Here is a 27544-nt window from a genome sequence, read left to right as displayed (position 1 = left end):
CTACCCTTTTTTTTCCAACTATGGTCATCACCTTATTAAATATTTCCACGAAGCTACAGCCAATATGATATGATATTCTGCTTGTGGGATTGTACATAATGTTCATTTTATAATATTGAGATATCATAATCATATATGATTTCAGAATACTGTGTCGCTCATAAGTTTTGAAAAACTTATCACTGTTGATAAATTTTTACAATGATTCATTACCCTTGAGCAGCACGTCATGCCCACAGAGCAATGCTAAGGCATGTGAACAAAGACAGTCTTTGGACACTGTGATCTTTGGAAATGATGGCAGAAAATTTCCTTGAGAAACATTCAGAAGACCTTACAACCATCTCTGAAGGACAATCCAGACCAATGAACATCAATGACTCCAAAAATGATATCATTCGTTTATGGCATATCATTTTTTAAATTTCAATAAAAAAAAATTATTTGAAAATTAAATTTTTAATATAGTTTTTTTATGAAGAACCCAAAGAACCCGAAGAACCCAAAGAACCCAACCCGAAGAACTTGAAGAACCCAAGCACACGAAGAACCCGAAGAACCCGAAGAACCCAAGAACCCAAGCACCCGAAGAACCCAAGAACCCAAGAACCCGTTAAAGGAAAAGAACCCAAATTTTTTTTTTGAAGAACCCGGTTCTTTTGGGTTCGTCTGGGAAGAACCTGTACCCGAATCCGGTACTTGGGTGCGGGAACCCGGGACGGGTTCGAGAACCCCACCCCCGGGTGCGGGTACCCGTGCAACACAGCAAATCAGTGTACCCAGATGCAACAGAGGCAAGAGTTCGCCAAAGAGTACACAAACACCATCGCGGACTACCAAGCTTGGCATCAATTCGCCACCACTGACTATCATGAGGATGTCAAAGAGTTGGTCTTTCCACAGTTGTCTGAGTCTTAGTGATGTATTGCATGGCTTGCTCAAGCCTATTTTGTCTCACATGGGTACATGTGCAGATTGTATGTAACATCTTGTAAAGTGAAAGTCGAAGTGTCGATTGTTGAATGTAATATTCATAGAGTAGTTGAAGAGTCATGAGGGTTGGTGAACAGTCACAAAGGGGAATGTCAAGGGTCACCCCACCCTTTGCTATTTATAGTACCTCATAACTCGTTATAGAGGCTTTTGGGCAGCCAAGCTTCCAATAGGAGTATCTTAGAGAAAGTTTGGAGAGTATTGTAACGAGCTTTAGCTTCTCCACAGTGTAGAGCTAGTACATCTCTTTGGAGGAGTAGATGACAGTGATTGTAGCATTCCATTATTGGGACTAGTGGTTGATCATGGTTGTACTGTATGATTGGAACTTTCACTTCTTAATATAACAGAGCCAACACATTTCATGCATATGTTGTTATTGTATTTTAGTTATCTTGGTTACTCTAATAATATATGTATCTGTTTGCTTATGCATGTATGTATAGACTCTTTTTGTATATGTATGTATGAATCTTACTGAGATGTGTTTTTGGTTTAACCATCACTTTGGATTGTTGGTTCATCCGCCTTCCAATTCGTGATGCATCTTTGCTAGTCTGTTTCCTTCCAAGTTGTGTGTTTACAAAGGTTTCGAAGGGGCGCACTCATTCCACCTTCCGTGTGTTAGAACCATTCATGCACCTTCCTTGGTTTGCTGCGCATGTCACACCCTTGCTACCAACAAGGACATCTTACTTACCTCTGCGCACAACCGCAGTCAAGGTGATACCGTACGACCCACTGCTGGGACTCCTACATCAAACGCTCTGACGTCTAGTTGGGACTTCTTACCGAGGAGATCCCCTGACATTTTAGCGGGTCCAACACCGTCAACATAGAGGAAGGGTAAATTCCCTTCAATAATTTTGCCCATAATTTCTTGTTGTGGATTACCAGTTTCAAGCATCTAGATTGTACTCAGATTTTCACTGCTGCATAATAATAAAAACCCTCATTATTGCACTGATTTTCCCAAGTTGGATTCTTCTAGGCACATTTGTCTAAAAATAATTCTCTCATATTTATGTACGTGTGCTAACATTTCTCAGTTTCCAACGCATTATTTTTCTGCAGTATTTTATTTGTAAAGGTTGCAGTGTGTTTATTTCGATATTTTCCGTAGCAGATAAATTGTTAAAATAATTAACAATTAGGAGAAATAATATCAGTTGCTGCAATAGAATTCAGTTTTGGAATTTTCAGTGCATTGTATATACCTTTCTATATTTTGCATTTCTGATTGGAAATATTTTTCTGTAGATATAAGACACATTTGAGAAAAAAAAATGCAATGGTTACGGCTGGCTAGGTAACACCTACATTGATACACGTTAAAAGAGCGTCCAAAATGCATATGTAATGGTGACAGGCACTAGAGAGGTTCATAATGAAGTTATTTGGAGTTGCTCAAATCAACTGCAAGCTCTAAGAAAGCATGTTAGCAGTAGAACAGTTTGTGTACCTTACAATTTGCCATTTGTGATGTTTTATTTTTCCCTCCAGAAGAAATCAAGAGAGTGTAATGGGGCAAGTTCAGCCTATGGAGAGAATGGTATAGAGCTTATGGAAGAAATTACTGCAGCCAGAACAAGCAGACAAAAGTTCACCTCAGTCCAGGTGTATAAGGGGGCAAGGATAGACTTGAAGAACCACAAGAATTATCAAGCTTAGCTATGTACATCTTCCAAATTGCAATATGTTACATTTATAATTACTCATTGACATGTATAATCCACCTTTCTAATTTGTACTCGATTTTGTTAACTTTCTTATCGACCCATGTAATAGATGATAGAATGTCTTCAGCACATCATCAGACACACACAATATTAGTGTAGAAGTGACCAGACTTTAATGCTATTCATTGTCAATGAATGAAAATTATAATGAGAACGATGTTTCCAATAAAAAGAAGCAAATATCACAAGGATATATATTAGAAACCATAGGCAAGAAATTTCCATAAAACAAAGGTTGGTATCAATCTACAGTCATGGCTTTGATCCCTCACCAAGCCAAATCTAGAGTTCTAAAATATAAAGTACCGTACAAGAGAAATAAACTAAATAATGCAAACAACTAAAATCACAAAACAAAAAAGTGGCTTACCCACAAATGCTAAAAGTAGCAGAAAAAGAGGGGAAAATGGCTAGTCCCACAAATTAAAGGAACTAGCATACAAATCAAACAAGGAACTAAACATACTTGAGAGCCCAATTCAGCCATTGTAGTTTATCATCAATGAGATCCCTCTGTTGGCGCAACCACCTAAATTCCTGGAGAAAACAGTTTGTAAGGATTCACTTAGTGCTATAGTTATATTTTCTTCCTCAAAAAATTATGAATTTTAATAAACCATCTTGCATCTTAACTGAAATATATGAGAATTTTTTTTGGCAAGATATCCACATTACTATAGTAAAGATTTGCAGAGGATTTCTAAAGGATGATCAATCAAATGATAGTAAAATGCCAGCATTGTGATGATGTCTGATGTTTTCAAGGGATTCCCTACCTATGAAAAGCATAAACACCATCCATAAAAATAGCATTTGAAGACAGCCTTTGAGTGCAGCTTATCTAGTAGATCTTCACTCTATTGATTCTTGGGAGATCACCAAAACATGTCAATTATATAAGTTATGCCAACAGAGAGAATTACAACATGATCAAATAGAATGGCATGGCAGTCTCGATGGCAAATTGCAATGAAATAACTTATTCGAGAAAGATCCACTTGGATCAATGCACAACACAACAAAACTCAGAAAGCAAACATATAATTTAACATAGCAAACCTTCAAAATCCATGTTAACTTTTCATAGACAAAACGAGTCTCCCACATGCCAGGCACTTATTACAGCATAAGTTTTATATATATATATATATATATATTAATTAATTCACAACAAATGAGTATTGTATTTAACATCATCAATAAAGGCTTTCATAGGAAAGATATAAGCCTTTTATTAAGTAAAAAAGGTCCCTTAGACTTAGAAACCATACAAGAATAGTTGACCTCGAAAGGAGCCCATGGTATTAGAGTTCCATATTAATAATGGGTGTGTTTTAGGTTGAGTCAAGGTGGAGTAGCATTACATGGATGGGTGATGGTAAGATAGCACCATGTCGGATAATGTTACAGGTGGGACAACATGTCACTACACGACTTTTCATATTTTAGTTGCTTTTTGATGAATACAAGGAAATTTAAGGAATTTTAAATTGTTGTTCATATACTTTTCTAGGTTATATTTCTCCAGTCATTTGTTTCTGTTTTGTTGGCTCTCCTTATAGTTTTGTGGTTATCTTCCTTTTGGTTGGGCTCCCTTGGCCAGAGAGTTTTTCCAGCACTCATGTTGAGAGAATCACTCTCTCAATGTGCAGAATGGTGTCTTCACCTCTACATTTGATTCATTGTATCATTTCATTAAGAAAATAATCCCTAACCCTAATATCAATGGCTAGGATTATATCCTAAGCCTCTCTTGAGATCAATGGCTGAGATTAAATCTAAGTCACTTAAATAATTTTATTATTTATCCTTAGAACTTTTGCTTAATAGTCCACAATAATTAATTACTCTAATTATTGTACTTTTCCTAAGGTTAACCTTAGGAAAGAAATAATAAAGTCACTTACTCCACCAAGCAAGCATCTAAAGAGGCAATCAAACTTCTTCTACATGCTAAGACACCAAGCCAATGTAGAAGACCTTCCATAGCTATAAAACATCAACACTTCCTCCTAGCAAGGAAGGCATTCTGCACCACATCCAACTTGGCCCTGTAGAACACAAACTTCCCCTTCACTAGAGGCTTGGTAAGAATGTCTGATACCTACTCCCCTGTGGATATGTACTGCGATCTCACAACACCTCTATGGACCTTGTCTCTGATAAAGTGATACTTGATCAAAGTGAGTCAACGTGGACTCCACCTGAAAACCAAATAACCCTAAGACCATCTTGCAAAGCCATATGACCTCACAACTTGCCAGACTTGCTGCCATGTACTCAACCTCTGCCGAGCTAAGTGCCACTGAGTGCTACTTCCTGTTGAACCATGAAATCATAGCTGATCCCAAGCAAAAAAAACATCCAGATGTACTCTTCCTATCCACTGCATTCCCTGCCCAATTTGAAACTATATAGCCCTGTAACTCCACTCCACCAACTCTAACATACCTGAGTCCATACTCCAATGTACCTCTCAAGTATTTGAGCACATGTTTCACTTCCACCCAACAAACCCTCCTCGGTTCCACCATGTATTGGTTGAGTGTATTCACAACAAAACATATATCTGACCTGTTGGACATTGGATAAACCAACACTCCCTATGTGTTTTGAGACATAGACTAACTGCCTCTCGTGGATCCTTACCTCTGGCGATGTGATCATTGACTAACACCTGCGGGTTTTGGTATAACCGCAATCGTGATTCCCAACAAGTGGTATCAAAGCGTAGGTCACTAGTTCGATACACACCCGACTCGCATTAGGGGAGATTGTTGGACATTGGATAAACCAACGCTGTTTGTGTGTTTTGCGACATGGACTAATCGCGTCTCATGGATCCTTATCTCTGGTGATGCGATCATGGACTATAACCCACAGGTTTTGGTCTAACGACAATTGTGATTCCCAACAAGTGGTATAAGAGCATAGGTCACAAGTTTGATACGCACTCGGCTCGTGTTGAGGGGGAGATTATTGGACATTGGATAAACCAACGCTCCCCGTGTGTTTCACGACACGGACTAACTGCCTTTTGTGGATCCTTATCTCTCGCGATGCGATCGTTGACTAACACCTGCGAGTTTTGGTCTAACGACAATCGTGATTCCCAACATGACCTAGTGTTGACTAGATACATCAAAGAACCTATCAGTTGCCTGTACAATGTGGGATCCACCATCTCACCCTCAAAAGTGGTTAGCATCTTTAAGTTATTGATCATAGGTGTAGGCATAGTCTTGTAATCCTCTATCCTGAATCTCCTCAGAATCTCCATTGCATACTCACCCTGCCCAAGAAAAATCTCTCTTCGCTGCTACTAGACCTCCAATTCCAAAAAGCATGTAATGTCCCAAATGGGAATTTGAACAATAGATACCAAAAATAAACTTGAACAACAAAATAAACGTAAATAGACACACAACCAACAAATAATACACAAATAGATGTTGATAAAATCACTGAGCCGTTTTATTAATCCATTGACAAGAGTACATCAACATGAAGGAATAATGGAACCTAAGCTTGCTAAGCATGTAGTGCAAAAACCAGAAAAAGATCTCTGACCCAACTGATGGATGGCTTTGGTAATGATGTAGATGGCTCGGTGAGAAGACTGTTGCAAACTGGCCACGACAAAACTACTCTCTCCAAACTCCACTAAAGCACTGTGATATTTCTGAGTGAAATCTCCTCAAGAGTATTGGGATTTTGTCCAACACTCACTAGCACACCCGAGAGTTTCTGTCTTGGGGCTTCCAATGAAGTAGAGAATCGGGTTCTCAACCTCTCATACAAGAAGTAATATCAAATCCAAGATGTACTCCAATGGCCTCCTCCTCCTCTTTTATAGATCTGATGGACCCCTCTAGAACCTCTTATTTTATTATTATTTTAATCATGGAGGAAATTTCCCTCCTTTATTTCAATTAAAATATTCTTTTTAATGTGGGAAAAGGGTAAATTTCTCACCATGTCTCCTAAGGTCACTGAAACTCACATCTAATCATCCCATCCTATAGATCTTCTTGTTCTGGTTCCAACGAGCTATTACACTAAGTTGTTTTGTAAAGTATTCCTCCCAGAATGTCACCTTAAGCGTAATTAATTGAGTAGCCCCAATAATAACTCTATTTTTTTAATGTTGTCAGAATGCACTGAAACAAAAGGCAAACTGTGCGGATGATGGAATATACCAAGCAAATTCCATCAGACCCCATAGAAACTCCTCAAAACCCCTCCAAAAGCCCTTAGGCCCGTTGATGACACCAACCTGCACCTGTGACCTATTTGCCCCCAACTCTGAAAGTCCATCCTAACCATGTCATAAGGAACACCAGAAAAATGAACATTACAAATCCTCTCGCCCCAAGATTGTTTGCCCTCAAGCAATCCAAACCTGTGGACCAGTCTAGTGGCCCAATGTAACTGAGACCCAATGCTCGGATCCCATACAAACCACTGGGTGACAGTATGCCTCTGTGTCAACCCACCATGAATGGACCCCTCAATGCCCAGATCCCAGACCAATCTCTGACTGAACCTATCATCAACCAATCCTCCTGGATCCCAATGCCACCCAGAACAAGTATCAAAGCTACATTGCCCCTATTGTGCTATAACTCCAACTATGAGTGCTACTCCATCGACTGTGTACCAACTCATCACCTCTCTCGAATCCAACCATTGGCATAGACCAAGGTCAATCTCACCATGTTGATGTCGTGCTAAATTATTGATGAGTGGCCAGCCTACATCCCAATATTGCACAAAGCGGGGACAAAACGGGGACGCAGAAGCGTCATTTTCCAAAAATCTAGGAAGCGAAGCGTCTGCTATATATATATATATATATATTTTTTTGCATTTATACTCAAAACAAGCATCCCAAATACCAAATTAGTTGTAGAAGACATGAAAACATGCATATTTTTGCATAAATCAAGATAGATATGGCATCCATGATTCCATTGTAGTTACTACTATGTACATCAACCATCTATATTCTAGCGATTACAAACATACATCAAATTTTTAAGCATATTATAAAACATAAAACATTTAAGCATATTATAAAACATAAAACATAGAGCATATTATGATTTATCTAGCAAGTGAGCAATTGTCAACATTTGTCATGTCCAAAATTCAAATAATAATGTTTACAAAATATGTCACTTGGTCACCGCCAAGACAAAAAAGGTTCAAAATTCAAATTCACAAGCCTACAAGTCTAATGAGTAATCTATGACAAAAGTAGTAAATTGTGAATATATCAACTAATCTCTCCTCCTTCCACCACAAAGAGAACGTGGCGGCGGGCTTCCACGTGGTGGCAATGAAGAAGATGATGCCTATGGAAGTTGTGGCAATGGCACTGAAACTAATGAAGAAGAACCCCCTACTGTTGGTGTTGAACCATGGAACCTAGGAACCAAGGGACCAGATGGGGGTGGGGGTGGCATATCAACACGATCATCATCATCTTGGAATCGCTCAAAAAATTCATGCAAAAAAAAACACTAGTTAACAAAAAAAGTTAAAAACATGAATTAGAGAAATGCTTTATAAGGAAAATTCATACCACAACGGACATACCTGGATAAGAGCATCCTCTAATTGCTCTAATCACAACACTCCATCCTCCAAATTGGGCTCCTCTGGATTCTTGTCCCAAATCAATAGGTCTTTATTAGACTTTGCATCTTCACAGTAATGGGACAACAATCGCAAGTTGTAATGAACATAAACCAAGCTCTCTACCCAATCTAAACTCAACTTGTTCCTTTTAACACTGTGGATGAAAGAATAAGAGCTACAACACCTCTCTGCAGAAGAAGTGTTTACCACCTGTGATAGCACCCGCAATGCCAAAGTCTGTAGAAGTGGAGTAGCCCCTCCATGCATGTCCCACCACTCAAGAGAAGAAAAAGTCTCTCAATCTCTAATTGCATGCATGCTCCCAAATGGACCAGTGTTAAGCGTATAGTTGCTCAACTGTCTCCGTACCAATGCAGCCTCCTCCTCATCAGGGATTAATTTACTCAATGCAGCCATATATTTTTTGTGAATCTCTTGATCTTGGTGTGGTTTCTCCTGTTCCCCCCCCCCCCCCCCCCCCCCACCCCCCCTAGGTGCTGGTGTTGAAAGCCATGATGAATGATAGTATTTAGGTGTCAAAACATATGCTAATGCATGCAATGGAACATTTAGCATTTCCCATCGGTTTTCCACCTCTGCACGAATATAATTGTACAAGTTGATATCTCTAGGTTCAACAATGTCTTTAATTTCCCCCAACATGCTATCCATTTGCTCATACACCTCCCCAGTTACTGGTCGATCTGAATCTCCAAACTTGATCATGTAATAAATTGGTTTGGTGAATTGCAAAACATATTTAACTTGTGACGAAAAGTAAATGTCAAGAATAGTGTCCTTGACTGCATTAGCACCATCTCTGTTAGTGTTAATTTCATCCCATGATTCAGCACACACCAAATTAGTTAAAGCTTGTCTCACCTTCACTAGCCGCCTAAAGGTGAGGTAATAACTGGCAAATCTTGTCTTTGCAAGTTTAAGCAACTACAACTTGGAGTAAGTGCCATAGAAGTAGTTTACCCTTGTATGCCCTGTGATGAATTTAATGAGTTGCTTCCCTCTCCTGTAAAGCTCAGTAATCCACCCACATTCTTTGTGCTTCACAATATCATGCATCAAAAGGTTCAATGTGTGAACCAGGCACCCAGACCAAAAGATGTGTGGATGAGTACGCTCAATAATTTTTCCTATTGCCTTACAATTTGCTGCATTATCTGTGATCACTTGAACCACATTATTCGGACCAACACCTTTGATTGATTGCAATAGGAGATCTGCAATGTTTTGTGCACATGCATTGATGGAGGAGGAGTCATGACATGTAATAAATATTGCACCACTAGAAGAAACACCAAGAACATTTATCAAATGTTGGTTTCTAATATTTGTCCACCCACCTGATACAATGGATACCCCAGAATCTACCCACTCATTTGTAAAACGTGTCAAAGCTCTTTGAACCTTAGCTTTTTGTCTTTTTAATAACATTGTTCTAGCTTTCTCATAGTTGGGGGCCTTGTATCCTTTTGTGGCTTCATTGATGGCCTTTACCATTTCATGCCAATAGGGAGAGCGAAGCACATTGAATGGTACACCGCAAGCACAAAGAAAACAGACTATCTTTCCATCCACACCATCCCTCCTAGCAACATTAAGGAAATCCCCTATTGTTCTTCTACCTCCAGAGCTTGCAGAAGTACCATGAGGAGATGAGCTACCAAATTCAAAGGTTGCACTTGATTCAAAATGAGTTTTTTGTTTCTTGCTTTTTTGTTGTGCAGCCTCCTCTATTTGGATGTATTTTCTTCTTTGTTCAGATGAAATGTTTGGGCAAATTTGTATCCCCACAGGACCCTTTTTATCATCACTGTCCAGCACCCCACAAAGATGCCTCCTCACACGGGTATATGAACCACTATATGGTTTTCCTCCATGACAACCATGAGGGCACACAAATTTGTAGCTTCCACCACCCTTTCCCCCATCAAGTTTGGTCACATAGTTCCACAAGGGTGTTAATGCAACTTTCCCCTCTAGTGTTTCAGTTTCCCCTTCAGGTTCAACATCATCCCCTTCCTCTTCAAACCCTTCCTCCTCATCATACATTGGGTCACTCATATTGGGACCACTGTCCTCTTGTGCTTCTTCCCTTCTATTCCTACTCCCCCTTGCCATCATTAAAACCAAGAGTGGAATGATACATAGAAGCCAAAAGAACACCATCTTGGAATATGGATATAGGTGGTGGACAACCTGCAAGTAAAGGAGCAAGTAGAAACAATGGGAAAGAGTAGGAGAGGGAGGAGAAAAATACGAGTTTGGGGTTTGAACTTACCTCTTTAGCTCTTGTAGATGAAATCCTCCAAGCTCTTGCTCCAAGCTCCTCCTCCTTCTCCTAGCTCCTCCTCCACTCCTCCAAGCTCCTCCTCCTTCTCCTAGCTCCTCCTCCACTCCTCCAAGCTCTCCTCTCTTCTCCTCTACTCTCCTCTCTTCTCTTCTCCAACTCTCATAAACTCAAAGTGAGCATATTAGGAATGAATGGGGGCTTTATTCCCTTCATTCCTCACCCTAACCCAAGGTGGACCCACCCCCAATATGCAAACTCACCTAAAATTAAAAAAAAATCAATTTTCTAAACTGCGCGACGCTTTTTCCGGAAGCGTGTACGGAACCCTACGGGAACCGTACACTTTTCCCTCGGAAGCGCGCTTCGGAGGGACGCTTCTAGAATTTCCAGGAAGCGTCCAAAACAGGCGAAACCACGTTTCTGAATTTTGGAGTCGCGCTTCTAGGGACGATTCCTGTAAGAATTCGTAAGGGACGCGCTTCGGGCATTAGATCCGGGGGGGGATGTTTCCTACAACACTGCTACATCCTGCTACCAACTGAAGCATGTAATATCCCTCACCTCTAAGGGCTCCTGCAATACAATGCTTCTAACTAAAAATGATACTCCATCAATAGGGTACCAGCTCATGATCTCTCGCCAATCCAATGCATGGTTACCTTTGTAAGGAACAAGTCTATTAGGCTGATATGGGTCCCTGCTCAACTATTGATGCTCTATCTGGTCAATCAACCAAATATGTCTAAGGAAACCTACCCCTCTCACTATAATAGGCAAAAGTGGGAAAGATGTGCTACAAGCCCTATCTATGTACTCCTGGAGAGGGTTGTGTCCTGGAAATACTATAGCTCTACCAGTTGCCATTGCACCTATCTACACTACATCAATGGATAGGCCCAAAGATGGATGCACCACCATCTCCAACAGCTCTTCCCTTCTTTGATTGGCAACTTCGCACTCCTTCCATCTACTAGCCTCCCACAAAACTACCATCTCAGCCTCCAACACCTCCTAAGGACAAGTGTCTGCAAATACTGCCACCCTGCAACCTGTCTGTACACTTGTCTGCTCCTCATCACTGGCTAACCCCAAGGGTGGCTACTCATGCCCCACCATCATGGGCTCAATATGAACTTGTTGTAGCAGCTACAACACCCTCCAAAATTTTGCCTTAGCTTCGTTTTGGGGCCTCCCTACCAACCATCCCTAGCAGCATGTCTTGCACTGTCCAAGTACGTATGCTTCAATTGAGTTTCAATGGTTCATCAGCTTGTGTTTGACAACTTGTTTTCCTCCCTCCCGCAGGCTGACATTCCGGAGCTTGGTCACTTTCTGGTTGTCATGATCACCTAGAAAATTGCGCAAATTTGGAGGGGAACCAGCTTTCCTCTCCAAAATTGCGCAATCCATCTAGGCTACCTGTTGCTCTCCAGAAATGCGTTGAACAACCATGAAGCCTTCCCTCTGGAAATTGCGCAGAGCAGCCAATCCTTGGGCTTGCTCTAAAAAATTGCTTCTAGTTGACAGCCAGGGCTTCAGTTTAGAAGCTGTGCAGAGCTTGAGGGACAGCCAGACTTGCTCAGTCCAGAAATTGCGCAAAAGTCACTCCAAGGCCTGCAGTCTGTTGCATATGCTCCCAAGTTGACCGATTCCCTCCAACACTGAGCAATCTTGATTTGCATGCATGAGCTGCTTTTTCCCAAAAAAGAAAAAGCAAAAAAGCAAAAAACATCCCTAGATTTTAGGGATCCATTGGGATCCATTTTTAGCAGCTAGAGGTTACATGCAAAAGCCATTTTAGAAACCTCCTGCCAAGTGTCGCTTTTTCCTATATTTGTGCCATGCACGTCATAAGCCTCGATCTTATCAAACTTATTTATTTGACGCTTCAGAGCTCATTCCTCAGATCAATCTTGGAGCTCTGACATCCCACATCACATCTAGGAGCATTTGACACGTTCAGCTCAGCTTTTTCTGAGTAAGTCCACTTTTCATGTCTTTTGCTGCTTCTCTGTTGTTTTTTGTATTTCGGTTTGTGTGAGTGTTGTTTGCTTGGTTTTGTTGAACGCTTGTTGTCATTTTAATACATGTTCACTTGTAGAGGCATTGTTTCAAGTTTTTCATTGCATCTCACTGTTGTCGCATGCATGACACTGTTTTTGCACTAATAGTTACCGTTGCGGCGACTTGCTTCACACACTTACTTATTTTCTCGTTTTTTGAATCTTGCACTCATTGCTTGCATGCATGATCATTCACTCTTGTCTGCACTCAGCTTTGCCATGCATTCAACCTTTACATGTTTTCAGTGGCCCATCAACGGGTCTGGGTTGCCTTGGCCCAGACCTTGCCTTGCATGACTTGCACCATGCATTTCTAAGAGTGAAGGCTCTCCCTTCCTCCCAGAAAGTGTGCAGAGTTAGCCCAACACTGGCCTCCAAAATTGCTTTGGGCAATTCTGAGAGGCAGTGCTTTGCTGGTCCCCGAAATTGCGCAAATGCATTTTCTGGGTTACAGTCATTGCTGACTGAAACTGTGCATTGCGCAGTTTCAGTCCTCAACAAGATAAGCTGGACTATGCATTACGCAGTTTCAGCAGTCGATTAACCCACTGATAGTTCAGACGGTGCTTTGTGCAATTTTCGCAGTAAGTCTCCCAGCCTCCTAGTGAAAATTGCACAATCTTTCCAATCAATGACCCAAATGTGTTGCATGTCAGTCCTCAACTTGTTTTGGTTTTCAACTGACAGATTGCTTGCCATGAGTGTTGTTATGTCTCCACGTATCACAGTTTTTCATCCGTCTCTTAGCAGTACAGGTACAATGGCTTCCAAGACAGCAGGGTCAAAGGACACCGTCGAGAGTGCAACTGGAGATGCAGTTGAGCAAGTTCTATGAGCTTGCCCATCTATGAAGACACCAAGTTGATGTATATTCTTTTCCATTATCAGTGCGAATAGACCCAATATGAGATTGTGCATCATTTTCAATCCATTTATGAAAATTCTTGAATGTTTGAAAAGCATCAGATTTGTTCTTCAATAAGTAAACCCAACACATTCTGGTGTAATCATCAATAAATGTCATGATATATTTATTTCCATTTGCAGAAGAAACAGGCATTGGACCACATAAATCTGAATGAATAAGTTCAAGCTTCCTATGTGCTCTTGAATGTGAATCATGAAAAGACTGTTTGCTGTGCTTTCCTAGAATGCAAGCATCACATTGTTTATGTTTTCTAGGAATTGTAGGCAAACCAGCAACACCATTTTTCTTCAACAAGCGGAGACTATCATAGTTTAAATGTCCAAATCTAGCATGCCATAATAAACTTGATGGAAATGCACCTTCTTCATGATGAGAAATATATGAGAAATGTTGTGCATGAGCAGAGGTTCCTTGCAGTTTAAGGAGTCTTTCTTCTTCTATACCCCTCATGACAAGTGAGTGGTCAGATGCCTTTCTTACCTCAAGCTTGCCATCAAACATGTGAATGGAGTGACCTTGCTGGCGGATGTGGACCAGGGACAGCAAGTTTCTCTTCAGCTGTGGGAGATATAGAACATGATCCAGAAGAAAGTCTGGAAGACCAGGCAGTTTAAGCCTGATTGTGCCAAGCCCTGATGGCTTGATTTTTGACTGATCTGCAAAGTATACTGCTCCATCAACATTGTCAGTGAAATCTTCAAAAAAATCTCTCCTATGAGTCATATGACAGGTTGCTCCTGAATCAAGCAACCAGTCATTTTTCGAAGAAGCAAGTGAAGCATTAAACAAATCTTCATTTACTCCAATGTTACATTGTGCCTCAATATAGTGAGCGGATTCAGGTGCTTTACCTTTGTCTGTGTCATCAGTTTTACCTTTCTGCTGATTTCTTCTCTGCTCAACTTTGTCCCATGGTAGCTTGCATGTAGAAGCATCATGTGATCCATTTCGTTTGCAGCGAATGCAATGCAGATCTGCCTTTTCTGCTTGAGGATGTCTGCCCCCCCTGCCTCTGAAGTATCTTCCTCTTCCTCTTCGTCCACCTCTTCCTCTTGTAGAATCTTGAGCAGGCTGCTTTTCTTTATGAGCAAGGCAAACAGTCTCTTCAGAAGATTCAGGGACTGTTTTCTTTCCAAAGGCTTTCTCTCTTTCAGCAAACTTTTTCACAAGAGTGTCAAAGGTTATATCTTTAAGATTTCCATTTGCTTGTAAAGACTCAAGATAGTTAGAGTAGGTAGGATAGAGTGCTTTGAGAAAGGCAATAAGAGAGATATCCAGCTCAACCTTAGTGGATTTAATATCATGCACTATAGACTTTATTTCAGATGCAAGAGTAAGAGGATCATTATTTTTCAGTTCAAGAGTGAAGAGTTTAATCATGAGCTGAACAACTTCAAGTGCAGAATGTGTATCATAGAGTTCTTTCAGCTTTTGTAAAGCTTCAAAGGCAGTGGAATAGGATGAAATATGACGACTTACTTCCTCATTGACAGATGCTGCGATCAATGCAAAGGCTTTGCTGTTCTTGTTTTCCCAAATGGCGAGTTCTTTGTCTGATGTGGGTTGCAGAGGGTCTCTGTCTTCTTCTCCGACACACACTCCTTTCCACAGCTCATTGTAGATGAGGGTGTGTTTCACCATCCGAGACCATTCAGAATAGTTCTCCTTGCCAGTGAGAACTATTCCGACCATTGAAATGATTGAGTGCATTCTGTAAAATATCTCTGCTAAAAAAAAACTTCTGCTGGAGAAAAAAAAATTCTTATGCCACAACAAGACTTCTGCTGGAAAAAAAAATTCTTATGTAATAGCCTTATGCATTCTATAAAAAAGAATATATCTCTGCTCATATATATCACTGTTTAATAAAACGAGGGCGCTCACTGCTTACATATATCACTGTTCAACTCATATATATATGACTGCTTACATATATCACTGCTCAACAAAAAACATGGCGCTCATATATATGTCACTGTTTACATATATCACTGCTCAAAAAAAAAGGCGCTCATATATATGTCACTGTTTTGAAAAAGGAGAGGGCGCTCAACATATGTAGTGTTTTGAAAAAAGAGAGGGCGCTCAACATATATCTCTGTTTTGAAAAAAAAAAAGAGAGGGCGCTCAATACCAACAAAACACAGCCAATACCATGGAGCAGCTTACTAACAAACACAGCTAATACCAATAGTATTCTTTTTACAAACAATATGCAGCCTCTATCCACTGCACTTCGATACCATGGAGCAGTCTTTACAAACAAACGCAGCCATACCACCGTATGTTGCCTTTTCTTATATCTGCATAAAGGTTATACCACGTATTTTTCTTGCAATACCACAGTCTTTACAAAAACAACGCGGTCACCATATACCATGTCATGCAGCGTTAATAAAAAACGCAGTCACCATATACCCACAGCGTTAATAAAAAAACGCAGTCACCATACCAAGGCAACAACCGATGCAGCGTTCCAGCGTTCCAGTTGATGCAGCTTTCCAGCGTTCCAGTTGATGCAGCGTTCCAGCGTTCTGTCATTCAGATATCGTGCCAAATCTCATGCCCAAAGTTTGGGTTCTGAAGTGGGAAACGCAGTCTATTACAATGTATACAGTCAGGCTTCAAAAAAAAACGCAGTCCAAGCTTTAATCTTCCTCCACAACCGTAATAGCTTTAAAATAATACAACGCAGGTTTTAATACAGTAGCGTTTCCATTACAAAAACAAACGCAGGTTTTAACAGTAGCGTTTCCATTACAAAAACAAACGTTGTCTTTATTAAAATGAGAACGCAGCCACCATACAAGCAACGCAGTCGCAGTCAACAGCAGAAGCGCATCAATAACCTTGTTTGAATGGAATGAGATAGGTTTTTTTTTTTTTTTTTACCAACAGCAGAAAACGCATCAACGCATAGTTCCGCGGACAGAGGGCGCAGTCTCCATGTCAGGACAGAGGGCGCAGTCTTCAGCAGTGTCAGGAATCTCTGAGGATGATGCAGCGCTCAGCAGGAGTTACACTATTTTAGGGACTGGGACCTGGGCTCTGATACCATGTCAGGCCAGGGTAACTCCAGCAATTTATGAGTGCAAGACAGAACTGATTATTTCTCATTAGACAACTATTATTTATATATACACAAGAAACGGATCAGTTCATCTTCTAGATGACTGTCCGGCTTCACCTCATCCGTTTCGGATTAGGTGTCAACATGGATGAACGGCCAAGTCTTGAGATGTCGATATCTCGTGCTAATCGCAAAAGAAAATTGCCATGTTGATGTTGCAACTCTCTAGTCAAAACTAGTTGTCCATCATGCATATATTGGGCCCTTCTCTCCTGTAACTCGCGACCACCATACATGTAATGATCGAAGCTATGCCCAACTTGCAAGGACAAATCAACAATGCCTGATCCTCCAACCCCATGGCTAGCCTTGATCCTGGCAACAATAGGTAACACTAGCCTCGCCACATGGCGAAAGTCTCAGTGACCTCCCATGTGTTAACCCAAGAATGAACTAGATCACATTCTGTCAAGGTCTGCTCATAGCAAAGTAAAGTGATCCACTTATCCACTGAACCCCTGGTGGTAACGCTCCAAAATCCCAGTGGGCAGCATCACACATCACTACATATGGCCAAGCATCCCTGTGCTCCGCTGCATACAAACATGTATCTTCGTGCCCCTTAGTAAACAACTACACCCAGTTGCACCCCTTTATGCACTCCGAGATACCACTGTCGGCTCCCATATCATCCTGAATCAATTGACATCCCTCCTCCTACTCCACAGTGCCAGCTTGCACGTCACGTCACTCCACCATACACCTCGGTGCTCCTCCACAAGCCACTACTCATTTTTGCATATTCCTACACACCATTGGATGCCCTAATCTAGGGTTGAGGTAGTATGCATCAGTCTACACCATGTCGATATCACCACCTCCACTGTCACATCACCATACCCTCTAATGCACGGATTTCCCCTCCGAATCCCCCTTGAGAGACCCATGAGATGAATCTCTCTAAGTACCACTCGCAATGCCACCACTATACTGCTCCTCGGTGGCCATTATGTCACAACTAACTGTAGAAAGTCCTTAGCCCCAAACAAGGCATTGACTGGTGGCCTGCCAATGCCACCTCCTTTGACAAACTCTTGCCAGAGTATGTTGATCATCCTACAGTCCCATATACGACCAACATGCTTGGACAACCCTCAGAGTCTGCCTACTCCCCCGCCAGCCCAACCCGTCAATAGTGCTGATGGAGATCTAAAAGTGTCTGGGTGTTTGGTCACCAAATCCATCGCACCACTAATATTGCCACTAACCAAACCCACATTGTGGCGGGGAATCTCACCTGGATCCCAACAACAGTATGACCCTTGGACTCCTCTAGTAACCCACGGCCCCTGCTGGACTACACTACTGGCCATGGATATATCCAAACACCTAGCCATCTCCACCAGATACCAGCTCAATATCTCCCGCCATCCAACCCCAAGAGAGGGATCGAATGCACAAGCACTTGTACATGAAACAAGCCCTCCACCCTGCGAATGTTGCACCTTATGTAGCTCATGTCGCCTCATCTCACAATCCTAGTTAACACATAAAAACTTTCGTAGTAACTCTACCTCTCCCTCTCCAATGTGCAAAGGAAGCCCATTAGTGCTACAAGCCCCATCTATGTATGTCTAAGAGGGTTGCTCTGACACTCCAATGGATAGCCTACATGTACCATTAGGGAATCCAACCATTCCCCAATGAGAGACAATTTGGTCGCTGACTCGGCACAAACTGCTCTCAAGCCCTCCAGCTCCTTGTTATGTTGCAGATTGGCCTCTCATACTGTCATGGCCTTCTTTTTCAATGCTAGAAGGTCGGCTTGGAACTGATGAAACTATTGTGGGCGACTATCATTAGTAAAATTAGTCCCAACTTTGGATCCCTCTGTGTCTTCTTGCACCTCATCAACGACAGGTATCTCTCCTGGCACCTCATCAATGATAGGTATCTCTATGTCCCCTAACACATCATCAACAGATGGCCCTACAGGTATATGCTCAATTGTTTCCACCAATGTGTCAACTAGAGCTATCAAAGGAATCCCCTGTTGATTTGGGGTAGCATTGAATGTGCTCTAGCCACAAAATTTGGTGGAGAGGTTGGGGCACATGAGATCTCCAATACCCAGAAAGGGTTTGTGTAGATTCTAAACAAATCAGGAGATATTTGTAACGACCCAGCTAAATTGATCTATTATATAAAGTTTTAAACCTTATAATAAAACCAAATGTGATGAAATTTAAACAATAAATGTGTTAAGTTTTATAAATAAAATTTAAATTTATAAACATATATAAGTTAAATTTTATAAAATATATAAATTAAACTTTATAATATATATATATATTAAATTTACAAAATACATAATTGTACTTTATAATATAAATTTTATATACTATATAATGGAACTGTATGATATATATATAACTTAAAGGTTATAAAGATATATGGCTGAACTTATAAGTATACATATGCTAAGCGTGAAACACAACCTATGCTAGCATACCTAAAACAAAAAAATCATTAAAGGATCCATTAATAGGGGGCGCGTCCAACCAGCTGAGAATTCATAGCAGAGCGCCCTTTGCCAGGAAAAGGTCTGAGAGTTAAATTGCATGGAGGGCGTGTCAGGTCGGGGGAAAGCGGTGGCTGCAGGTAGGAGGGCGGCCACCGCCAGGCCTGGGGATAAAAACCAACAGCCTGGATCGAGAAGGGGGAGGGAAACCAGAGAGGGGCAGAGAGAACCGAAAGCAGAATTTCACCAGGAGAAAACCAGGAGAAGTTAATTATCTATTGGAAGAGCTTTAAGTCGTCTGAGGTTCTGGGCACGGAGGGACAGAGAGCTTCTGTTGAGCAGCTCAATGGATTGAGCAGCTAGGTTGCTCAGTCTGGTTGGGTGGTATTGGTCTCCCGGAGATTGGATCAAAATAGCCACGGCATCACCAGCAGCAGATTCACCAGTTCAGCAGCAGAATCAGCAGCAGTTAAGGTGAGTACAAATCAAATTTTCATGCTTCCTGCTTTCAAATTTTACAGCTATTACACATGGTATTAGAGCTGCGTTCAAACCCTTCGGGACCTCACAGGCCCTACGCAGGTAGAACGATGGGCAGTTATGCCTTGGTGGCCAAGTTTTATTACTGCTATTCCATTCTACACGAGTTTTCAAAATTTCTGGTTCGGGCTAGGTCTTGCCGTCTGTGGTATCTGTTGATTTATTTTATCATATGCGTCCCTTTTCTGTTTGCTTGATTCTGTTTTTTTGAATTTTCTCGAAGGCCATGCGATACGGAGGATGGATTTTTTTTAAACCCTCGGCAATCTGGCTGCAGAGGCTGATTGAACCCTTGATCTTGTAATTATCACCATTAATTCTTCATATTTATCCAAGATCGGCCAATTTACCTCGTTCAGGCCGACTTCCGTGAATTCTGAGCTACTTGGGGACTTTCTTCTTTTTAATCGGTTCGTTGGAATTCAAGGGTTTCAAATTTTGGGTTCATTCTCGGTTCACAGGGCTGTGGTTGATAAGGTACCATTGATTAATTCACCCGTTTCGCAAAATTAATGGTTTTCCGATATATAATTCTGTAAGATTTAAAATCTCATTGAGAGAAAGCCAGAAGGACGACGAAACATTTATATTCTGCCGACAGGGATTAGTATTACGCGTTGGGTTAAGTGCGTGGCCCGAGTTCAATTCCTTTGGAGCGGCGTCACAGTTTGTTTTTGATTACAGAATTGAACCATGTCCCAAACTGATTATGACACCCACTTTTGTCCGCGTCGATATTTCCGATTATAGTATAAAGATTCGTGCAAAAAAATCGGCACACACCATCTACAAACAAATTATGTGCAGTTTCGTGTCTACGAAACATAAGAGGCTGAGGACAGCCTGAGAAGTTCATCCTGAGTTCTGCATTGAGAAGGGAAAATTTCCTTGCACACCAAATATCCGCCGCGTTTCTCTCTCTCCTGACTGGCAATCCATGATCGGAATTTTAAATAATCCCATAACCTTCTACATATTTCGTGCTAACGTATACGCTAAACTTGGCCGGAATATTGATAGTATTTACACTTCAATTGCCTCCGGGCTATTAATTTATGCTGCAAATTCGATCCCCGCCTCACGCTTTCAATCGAATATTTTAATATGGCCAGGACTCAAATGTCTCAACGTTTCACGGGAAGACAGCTGTTATTGAACGGAGAGTAGATATTGTCCGTATGTGCGGAAGCTGACGGGATTTAGATATCTGCACAGAGAGATTGGAGGTTTAAAATAACTGTTGTTCGTCTAATTTTTCTCTGGGTTATTTTCCACTGCTATTTGCTGAATTAAAGTGCCAGGTGACTTTCTGTTTGTAGTTTTCAGATTTTATTTACCATAGAAAAATTCATTTGCTGGGTTAAATAATTGCATGGTTAACCAAACAGTAGAAAGTACAAGCATTGGCAATCCTATGTTCTATAAGCTTTCTTTGTTTGGTACTTTCGGTATATGTTCTACACAATGCATTATAATATGCATGGTATGCGCTCTGTATGTTTTGTTCCCATTCCAGATATATACATTTGAATATTTGAAAATTACATCTTATATTTATAGAAAAATATTTACGACAAACTGTATGAAAAACCAGATACTAAGAAACAAGAAATTGGAATATCGATTATTGTATGGTCTCCAGAACAACTTTGGAAATTGTATAGCACCATAATACTAACAAATTGTAAATTGCCTAAAGCTGTACAATCCCTCAAGTAAATATAATGGATACGATACTCCTATATACTGACATTGAAATTATGACGGCAAATCACAATAAAGGCTATCTTTGTGTCCAACTAGATTATTATATTTCCTTTCCAAGCTGCAATTATTATTTCAACACATTATTCAATGGAGTGAGGACTCAGTGACGGTCTTGATAAATATTTACTGTTGATCTTGTGGCTCACTGTTTTAAGCTGTTGTTATGCTTCTCGGTGCTACAGGTTTTATGTCAGCTGTTTAACGTTGGCTTACCCATCTATAATAATGGGCATACCGGCATAGTGATATGTATACTATTCATGTATCTCTATTCAATTAATATCAAACTGTGTTGTGATCATTTGTTATCTCTGTTCATGTTTTGTTTTGAGTGCCTTCAGTTTTCTGATATAGTATCATAGCAGCCACAAATCTAGGGGGCTGTGAGGGCCCCTCGAGTGCTGTTCCATGAAGATCACGAGTGTTTGATTACATCTCATACCTGGTGGGATTCAAACCAACTACACTCCTGAACTGGATGAGTGTCCATGAATGAAGAAAAACTGTGCCAAAACCCTTATTTTCGTTGCTTGTTTAAACAGATTCGAATTTTCCTTGAGCGAATTGCTAAAATGCATAATTAATAAACTTCAAAAATTCATATCTCCTCAACCATGAGGAGTTAGAGGGAGTGTCATATACTGTTGGAAAGGTCTTGGAATAAGATTTCCAACCATCTATGTTATGCTTCTATTTGAGCTAAGTGAATGGAGTAAAAATGCCTTCAAGGAAAGGGTATCAAATTCACTTTTTCTTGGATAGCATTGGTGTGAAATTTTTAATATTGTCGCAGTTATTGGTTATTATTCTCCTAAGTGAAATAGACTATTTGTTTTCTGCAAATTATATGTGGCAAATACTGAATAAAACACTATTGCATTCTTCATATTAGGATAGAATACCCTGCATTAGGACAAGGAGGTCGCGAGACCACCCTCCTTGACCTCGGTACCAGTAAGATCCGCCTAGCGGGTAAAATTAGAAAAAACTATACCCGTTTATAAATGTGATGTTGCAAAAGAAAATTGTGTGTTAAAATTCGGTTATCCACCCCAAATTTTTTTATAGAAATTTTATTATGTGTTCAGGGACCATTACCATGGTAAGGACGTATGAGCGACGACGACGTGACCAGGCAGCATCATCACCATTAATGCCGCCATCATCATCCCCATCACCATCGTCACCACCAAGACCATTGTCAACATCAAACGCTCCAGCGCCAGAGTTGACTGTGATAATGAACTCTTTGGAAGCCTTACTGGAGACATTAAAGGAATCAACTAAGGCTAAAAACAAAGAGGAATTTCAGCATGTGGCCACCAGTTCAGCGCATTATTTTAAAAAACGGCCGTTTCGATACCGAAACGGCTGAGTTGATCCGAGCCGATACCCTCAGCCATGACTCGGCCTTTGAAACGGTACGTTTGGCCGAGTCAGCCATGACTCGGCCGAGTCATTGAATGACTCGGCCGAGTCATGGCTGACTCGGCCAACTCGGCCGTTTCTGTTATGACTCGGCCGAGTCACAAAAAGCCGGCCCAGAACACGTTAAACAGCAATTTAATATTTTTTTAATGGATTTTTAAGGTGATTTCTGATTGGTTTGGACTCCAAGGTGTTATATGAATTTGCTAAATGTCATTTGGGGTCCATTCCCCCTCCCAAACCCTATTTAACACACTCAAATGCTCTCTACTATTGATATGCTATTCAAATTTCATGGTAATGTTAAATTCTTAAAGTAAAAGTGACATTCTCCTTAATCTTCATTTTCATCCTTTTACTTAAATTTTTAACATTACCATGAAATGACTCAGGATGTTTGAGAGTGGTTTTGGCCTCATTGGATTTCATATGGAGAAAGTAGAATTTTAGATTTCATTCAAAATCCAGCAGACTTATCAGTTTTTCAGGATTTCAGGATTGGAGGATTGCAATGTTTCCATTGAATTTTGTCATGTATTAGGGTATGGAACTCGTATTTAATCAAGAGCACCAATCCCTCTATGTACCTTGATGTTAGTGACATTGGTTGTCAAACTCCTCTGGGATTCGCTCCCAAACTAGGAGCTTCTGAAAATGTCGTTCCCGCTCCCATTTTCGCTCCTGCTCCCAAGTAACACAAAGAAGAGAAATCGTTTGGATCAAAAACGGTTAAATGATCTAGTTTATGTCCAATACAACCTCCGGCTCAGACAAAACCATTTGTTGAACAAAAGACCTTATTCAGATCCCATTGTGTTGGAAGACATTGATCCAACATCAGATTGGGTAGTGGAGAGTCGTCCAGCAGAGTTTGATCTTGATGAGGATCTTGATTTAGATTTAGATATCGAGACATCAATTGAACTTGAACATGTTGTTCAGTTGAATGCAGATCCCAATCCACCATCCTCAGTCTCATAGCCAGCAAGGACTCCAGTTGTAGGTGCTTCCTCTGCTCAGCCACGACAGAAGCGCAGCCGCATATCTACTCTATCTTAGCTTGCATCTGCTGCAGTTGCACAGCCTGCTAGTGGTACCACTTCTACAGCTGCAGTTGGAGATGATGATGAGGAGGAGCCATGGACCCCCTGTCTGACTCTGATGATGATCCAGAGATTGATCGACATGATCTTGGCTCCTCTAGCAATAGCTACTAGTCAGTAGCTGTAGTACTAGTACTGGAGTCTGGTCACAATTTACTTTTGTTGTAGAGGCCATTTCTAGCCTCCTTGGTTATGTGTTCTTTGTTTTGAGTCTTTGATCATGTATGACAGTTGACTATGTATTGCCATTGGGTACCATTCTGATATAATGGATTGGTTCATGATCCTACTTTGATCATATGTTGTCTTCCATCTATATTATAATGCTGTGTGTTTGGAAACATGAATGAAAATCTCTAAAATTATGTTTAAAATCTTTAAAATTATGTTTTTTTATAAAAAAAATAAATATTTAATGTATTTTTTACAACGACCAAGTCATTGAAATCGAGCCGGCCGAGTCATTACCGTTTCGGAGTCGGAGTCGGAGTCGATCCTCGGCCGAGTCGGAGTCGGAGTCGGAGTCTTAAAACATTGGTTCAGCGGAACCAAATAATTTGGAGCCCAGAGGATCGAGAGAGGACATCTCTAGAGAGCTTCAGAAAATTAGACTCCCAGAATTTTCGGGAGGTCGAGCTGGTGAATGCGCTGAGGCTTGGTTGGAAGGGATGAACCGGTGCTTTAGGTTAAGAGAATATTCGCCTTCAGCAAAAACAAAAATTGCCATGTTTCAACTAAAGGAAAGTGCCTTGATTTGGTGGGGAAACCTGGAAAAGCAGCTACACCTTACATCGGATAACGTTCCTTGGGATCTGTTTGAGGAAAGGTTCCGCGCGAAGTATTTACCTCCATACTTTCAACAACAGCAAGCCAGAGCCTTTCATACACTAATTCAGGGAAGTAAAACAGTGGAAGAGTACGAAATAAGGTTTATGGAGCTGGTAAAATACATTCACTACTTAGACTCTGATGAACGTCAAGCTGAACGCTTCATATTTGGGTTAAATCCTCGCATCAGAGCCTTGGTAAGTATGTGGAAACCATCATCTGTAGCCGAGGCAGTCGAATGTGGCCGTTATGCAGAAGAGCACCTTGGAATCAAAAAGGATATGGGGCCAGCAGGGCCTTTACAATCAGGATTTCCAGGGAAGGCTCCCCGGAACTTTTTCAGAGGAGGTAGCTTGAGGCCACCTTACGGTAACAGGTTTACCCCAAGTATGGGGACAAGAGTTCCCATGGCTGTAAACACTATAGCCGCAGAATCGTCCAACACCAGACCATGGGCATCGCGAGGGACTACCGGTAGAGGAAGGAGTGCGAGAGGAATCAACATGGGAGGACGCGGCTCGTTCTCTAGAAATTCACACCTTGATTCAAGAGGATCAGCGCAGCTCAATTGTTGGGGATGTGGGGGGCCGCATTTCCAGCGTAACTGCCCAGAAGCTTCATCGAATATATTGCATAGGACTGGGAAGGAGCCGGTATCAGCCAATCGAAGTAATCATAAAATTCATGCAGTAGTCAACCACGACCAAGTAGCCCATCAATCCACTGTAGTGGAATCTTCAGGTATTATCAATGGCATAAAACTCAAAATCTTATTTGATACTGGTGCCACAGATAGTTTCATTTCGTCATATGCATTAAACAAATGTGGGTTGGCAGCTCGTAGACAAAATGATTTCCACCAAGTGGAAATGGCCTCAGGAGAACTCCAAACTGTGGGCTTGAGTGTGGATCAATGCAAAATTGACCTAGGGGTCTGTTCGACTAAACTAAAAGTCTATGTCACAGCCTTAGGAACGTATGATCTTATCATAGGTATGGATTGGCTGGAAGCTCACCAAGCTTGGGTGGACTGTTATGGAAAAAGGATTCTGGGCATAAACGACGAGGGAGAAGTAATCCAAATTCAAGGAATCAAGAGGGAAGTTTCTTTACGCTACATTTCGGCAATGCAGGTGAAGCGTTGTTTAAGAAAGGGTTGTCAGGCTTATGCAATTCACGAAGTAAGCCAGGAAAAAGGGCCATCCTTAGAACAATATCCGGTGTTAGCCGAGTTCCCGGATGTATTTCCAAAGGAACTACCTGGATTACCCCCGGTAAGAGAATTGGACCTCACTATTGAATTAAAGCCAGGTACCCAACCGATCTCTAAAACGCCTTATAGAATGACAGCTCCAGAACTTCAGGAATTGCAAATCCAGTTGAAGGAACTACTCGATATAGGGCTTATTCGACCCAGTACCTCACCTTGGGGCGCTCCTGTAATTTTTGTAAAGAAGAAAGATGGATCCTTAAGATATGCATAGACTATCGAGACTTGAATCGAGCTACAGTAAAGAATCAATACCCTATGCCGCGAATCGATGATCTTTTCGATCAAATGAAAGGAGCTGCTGCCTTTTCAAAAATTGACCTTCGATCAGGGTATCATCAGCTAAGGATTTCTGAAAATGATATCTCTAAGACTGCATTCCGGACACGTTTTGGGCATTATGAATTTACTGTGGTACCATTTGGGTTAACAAATGCGCCAGCCGTATTCATGAATCTTATGAACAGTATTTTCCGTCAGTATCTTGATAAATTTGTACAAGTCTTTTTAGATGATATTCTCATCTATTCCAAGAATGAAGAAGAGCATAAAGAGCATTTACGGCTAGTATTATCCTGCCTTAGAGAACGTCAGTTATATGGAAAACTATCCAAGTGTTCTTTTTTTCAGGAAAAGATTCATTATTTGGGTCACATCATATCAGGTGAAGGGATTTCAGTAGATCCTGAGAAGGTAAAAGCGATCATGGAATGGCCAATACCGAAAAATGCACATGAGATACGAAGCTTTATGGGTTTAGCTGGTTATTACCGGAGATTTGTGGAGGGATTCTCCAAAATCGCAAAGCCAATCACAACCCTTCAGCGTAAAGGTGTTAAGTATGAGTGGACCGAGGAATGTAATAAAGCATTTTCTGAACTCAAAAGACTACTCACCAGTGCACCAATCCTAAGAGTCCCTGATATGGGCAAAGACTTCACGGTATGTACTGATGCATCCAAGCAAGGGCTGGGTGCAGTATTGATGCAGGATAAGGGAGTGATAGCTTATGCTTCCAGAAAGCTAAAATCTCATGAAGAACTCTATGCTACTCACGATTTAGAATTGGCCGCTGTAATGCTAGCTTTAAAGATCTGAAGACACTATCTGGTAGGACGAAATTTTACACTTAAAAGCGACCATCAAAGTCTGCAATATTTGTTCACCCAAAGAGACTTAAATGCCAGGCAAAGACGATGGAGTGAATTCCTAAGTGAATATGACTTCGGAATATCATATATTAAGGGAAAAGAAAATGTAGTAGCCGATGCCTTAAGCAGGAGACCCCGGATATTTTCTCTCATACCCATTAAAGTGGACTTAAGACAACAAGTACTGGATCG

The 27544-nt window shown here is 41.0% G+C and overlaps 1 protein-coding gene across 8 annotated transcripts in view; it reads right to left on the bottom strand.

The window, feature by feature from the left end:
• Positions 1-27544, bottom strand: part of LOC149257211 (uncharacterized) — a 571530-nt gene that overhangs the window by 178104 nt on the left and 365882 nt on the right. For 6 of the 8 annotated variants that reach the window (XR_016256691.1, XM_089413730.1, XM_089413724.1 and 3 more), the window contains one exon: positions 3199-3269. Coding sequence is in view for 6 of the 8 variants with exons in the window: in XM_089413730.1 (XP_089269856.1) it covers positions 3199-3269 (71 nt within the window). In the remaining 2 variants the exon portion in view is untranslated. Of the gene's footprint in view, positions 1-2511; positions 2570-3198; positions 3270-3508; positions 3590-27544 lie in introns of those variants that run through there. The other 2 variants (XR_016256690.1, XM_089413732.1) reach the window with 2 other exon arrangements.

Source organism: Pinus tabuliformis, chromosome 6, assembly GCF_031772625.1.
Source record: "Pinus tabuliformis cultivar Carrire ecotype Pingquan chromosome 6, CPIR1, whole genome shotgun sequence".
In the NCBI taxonomy this organism is placed as follows: Eukaryota; Viridiplantae; Streptophyta; class Pinopsida; order Pinales; family Pinaceae; genus Pinus; species Pinus tabuliformis.
This window is presented reverse-complemented; position numbering and strand designations above follow the sequence as displayed.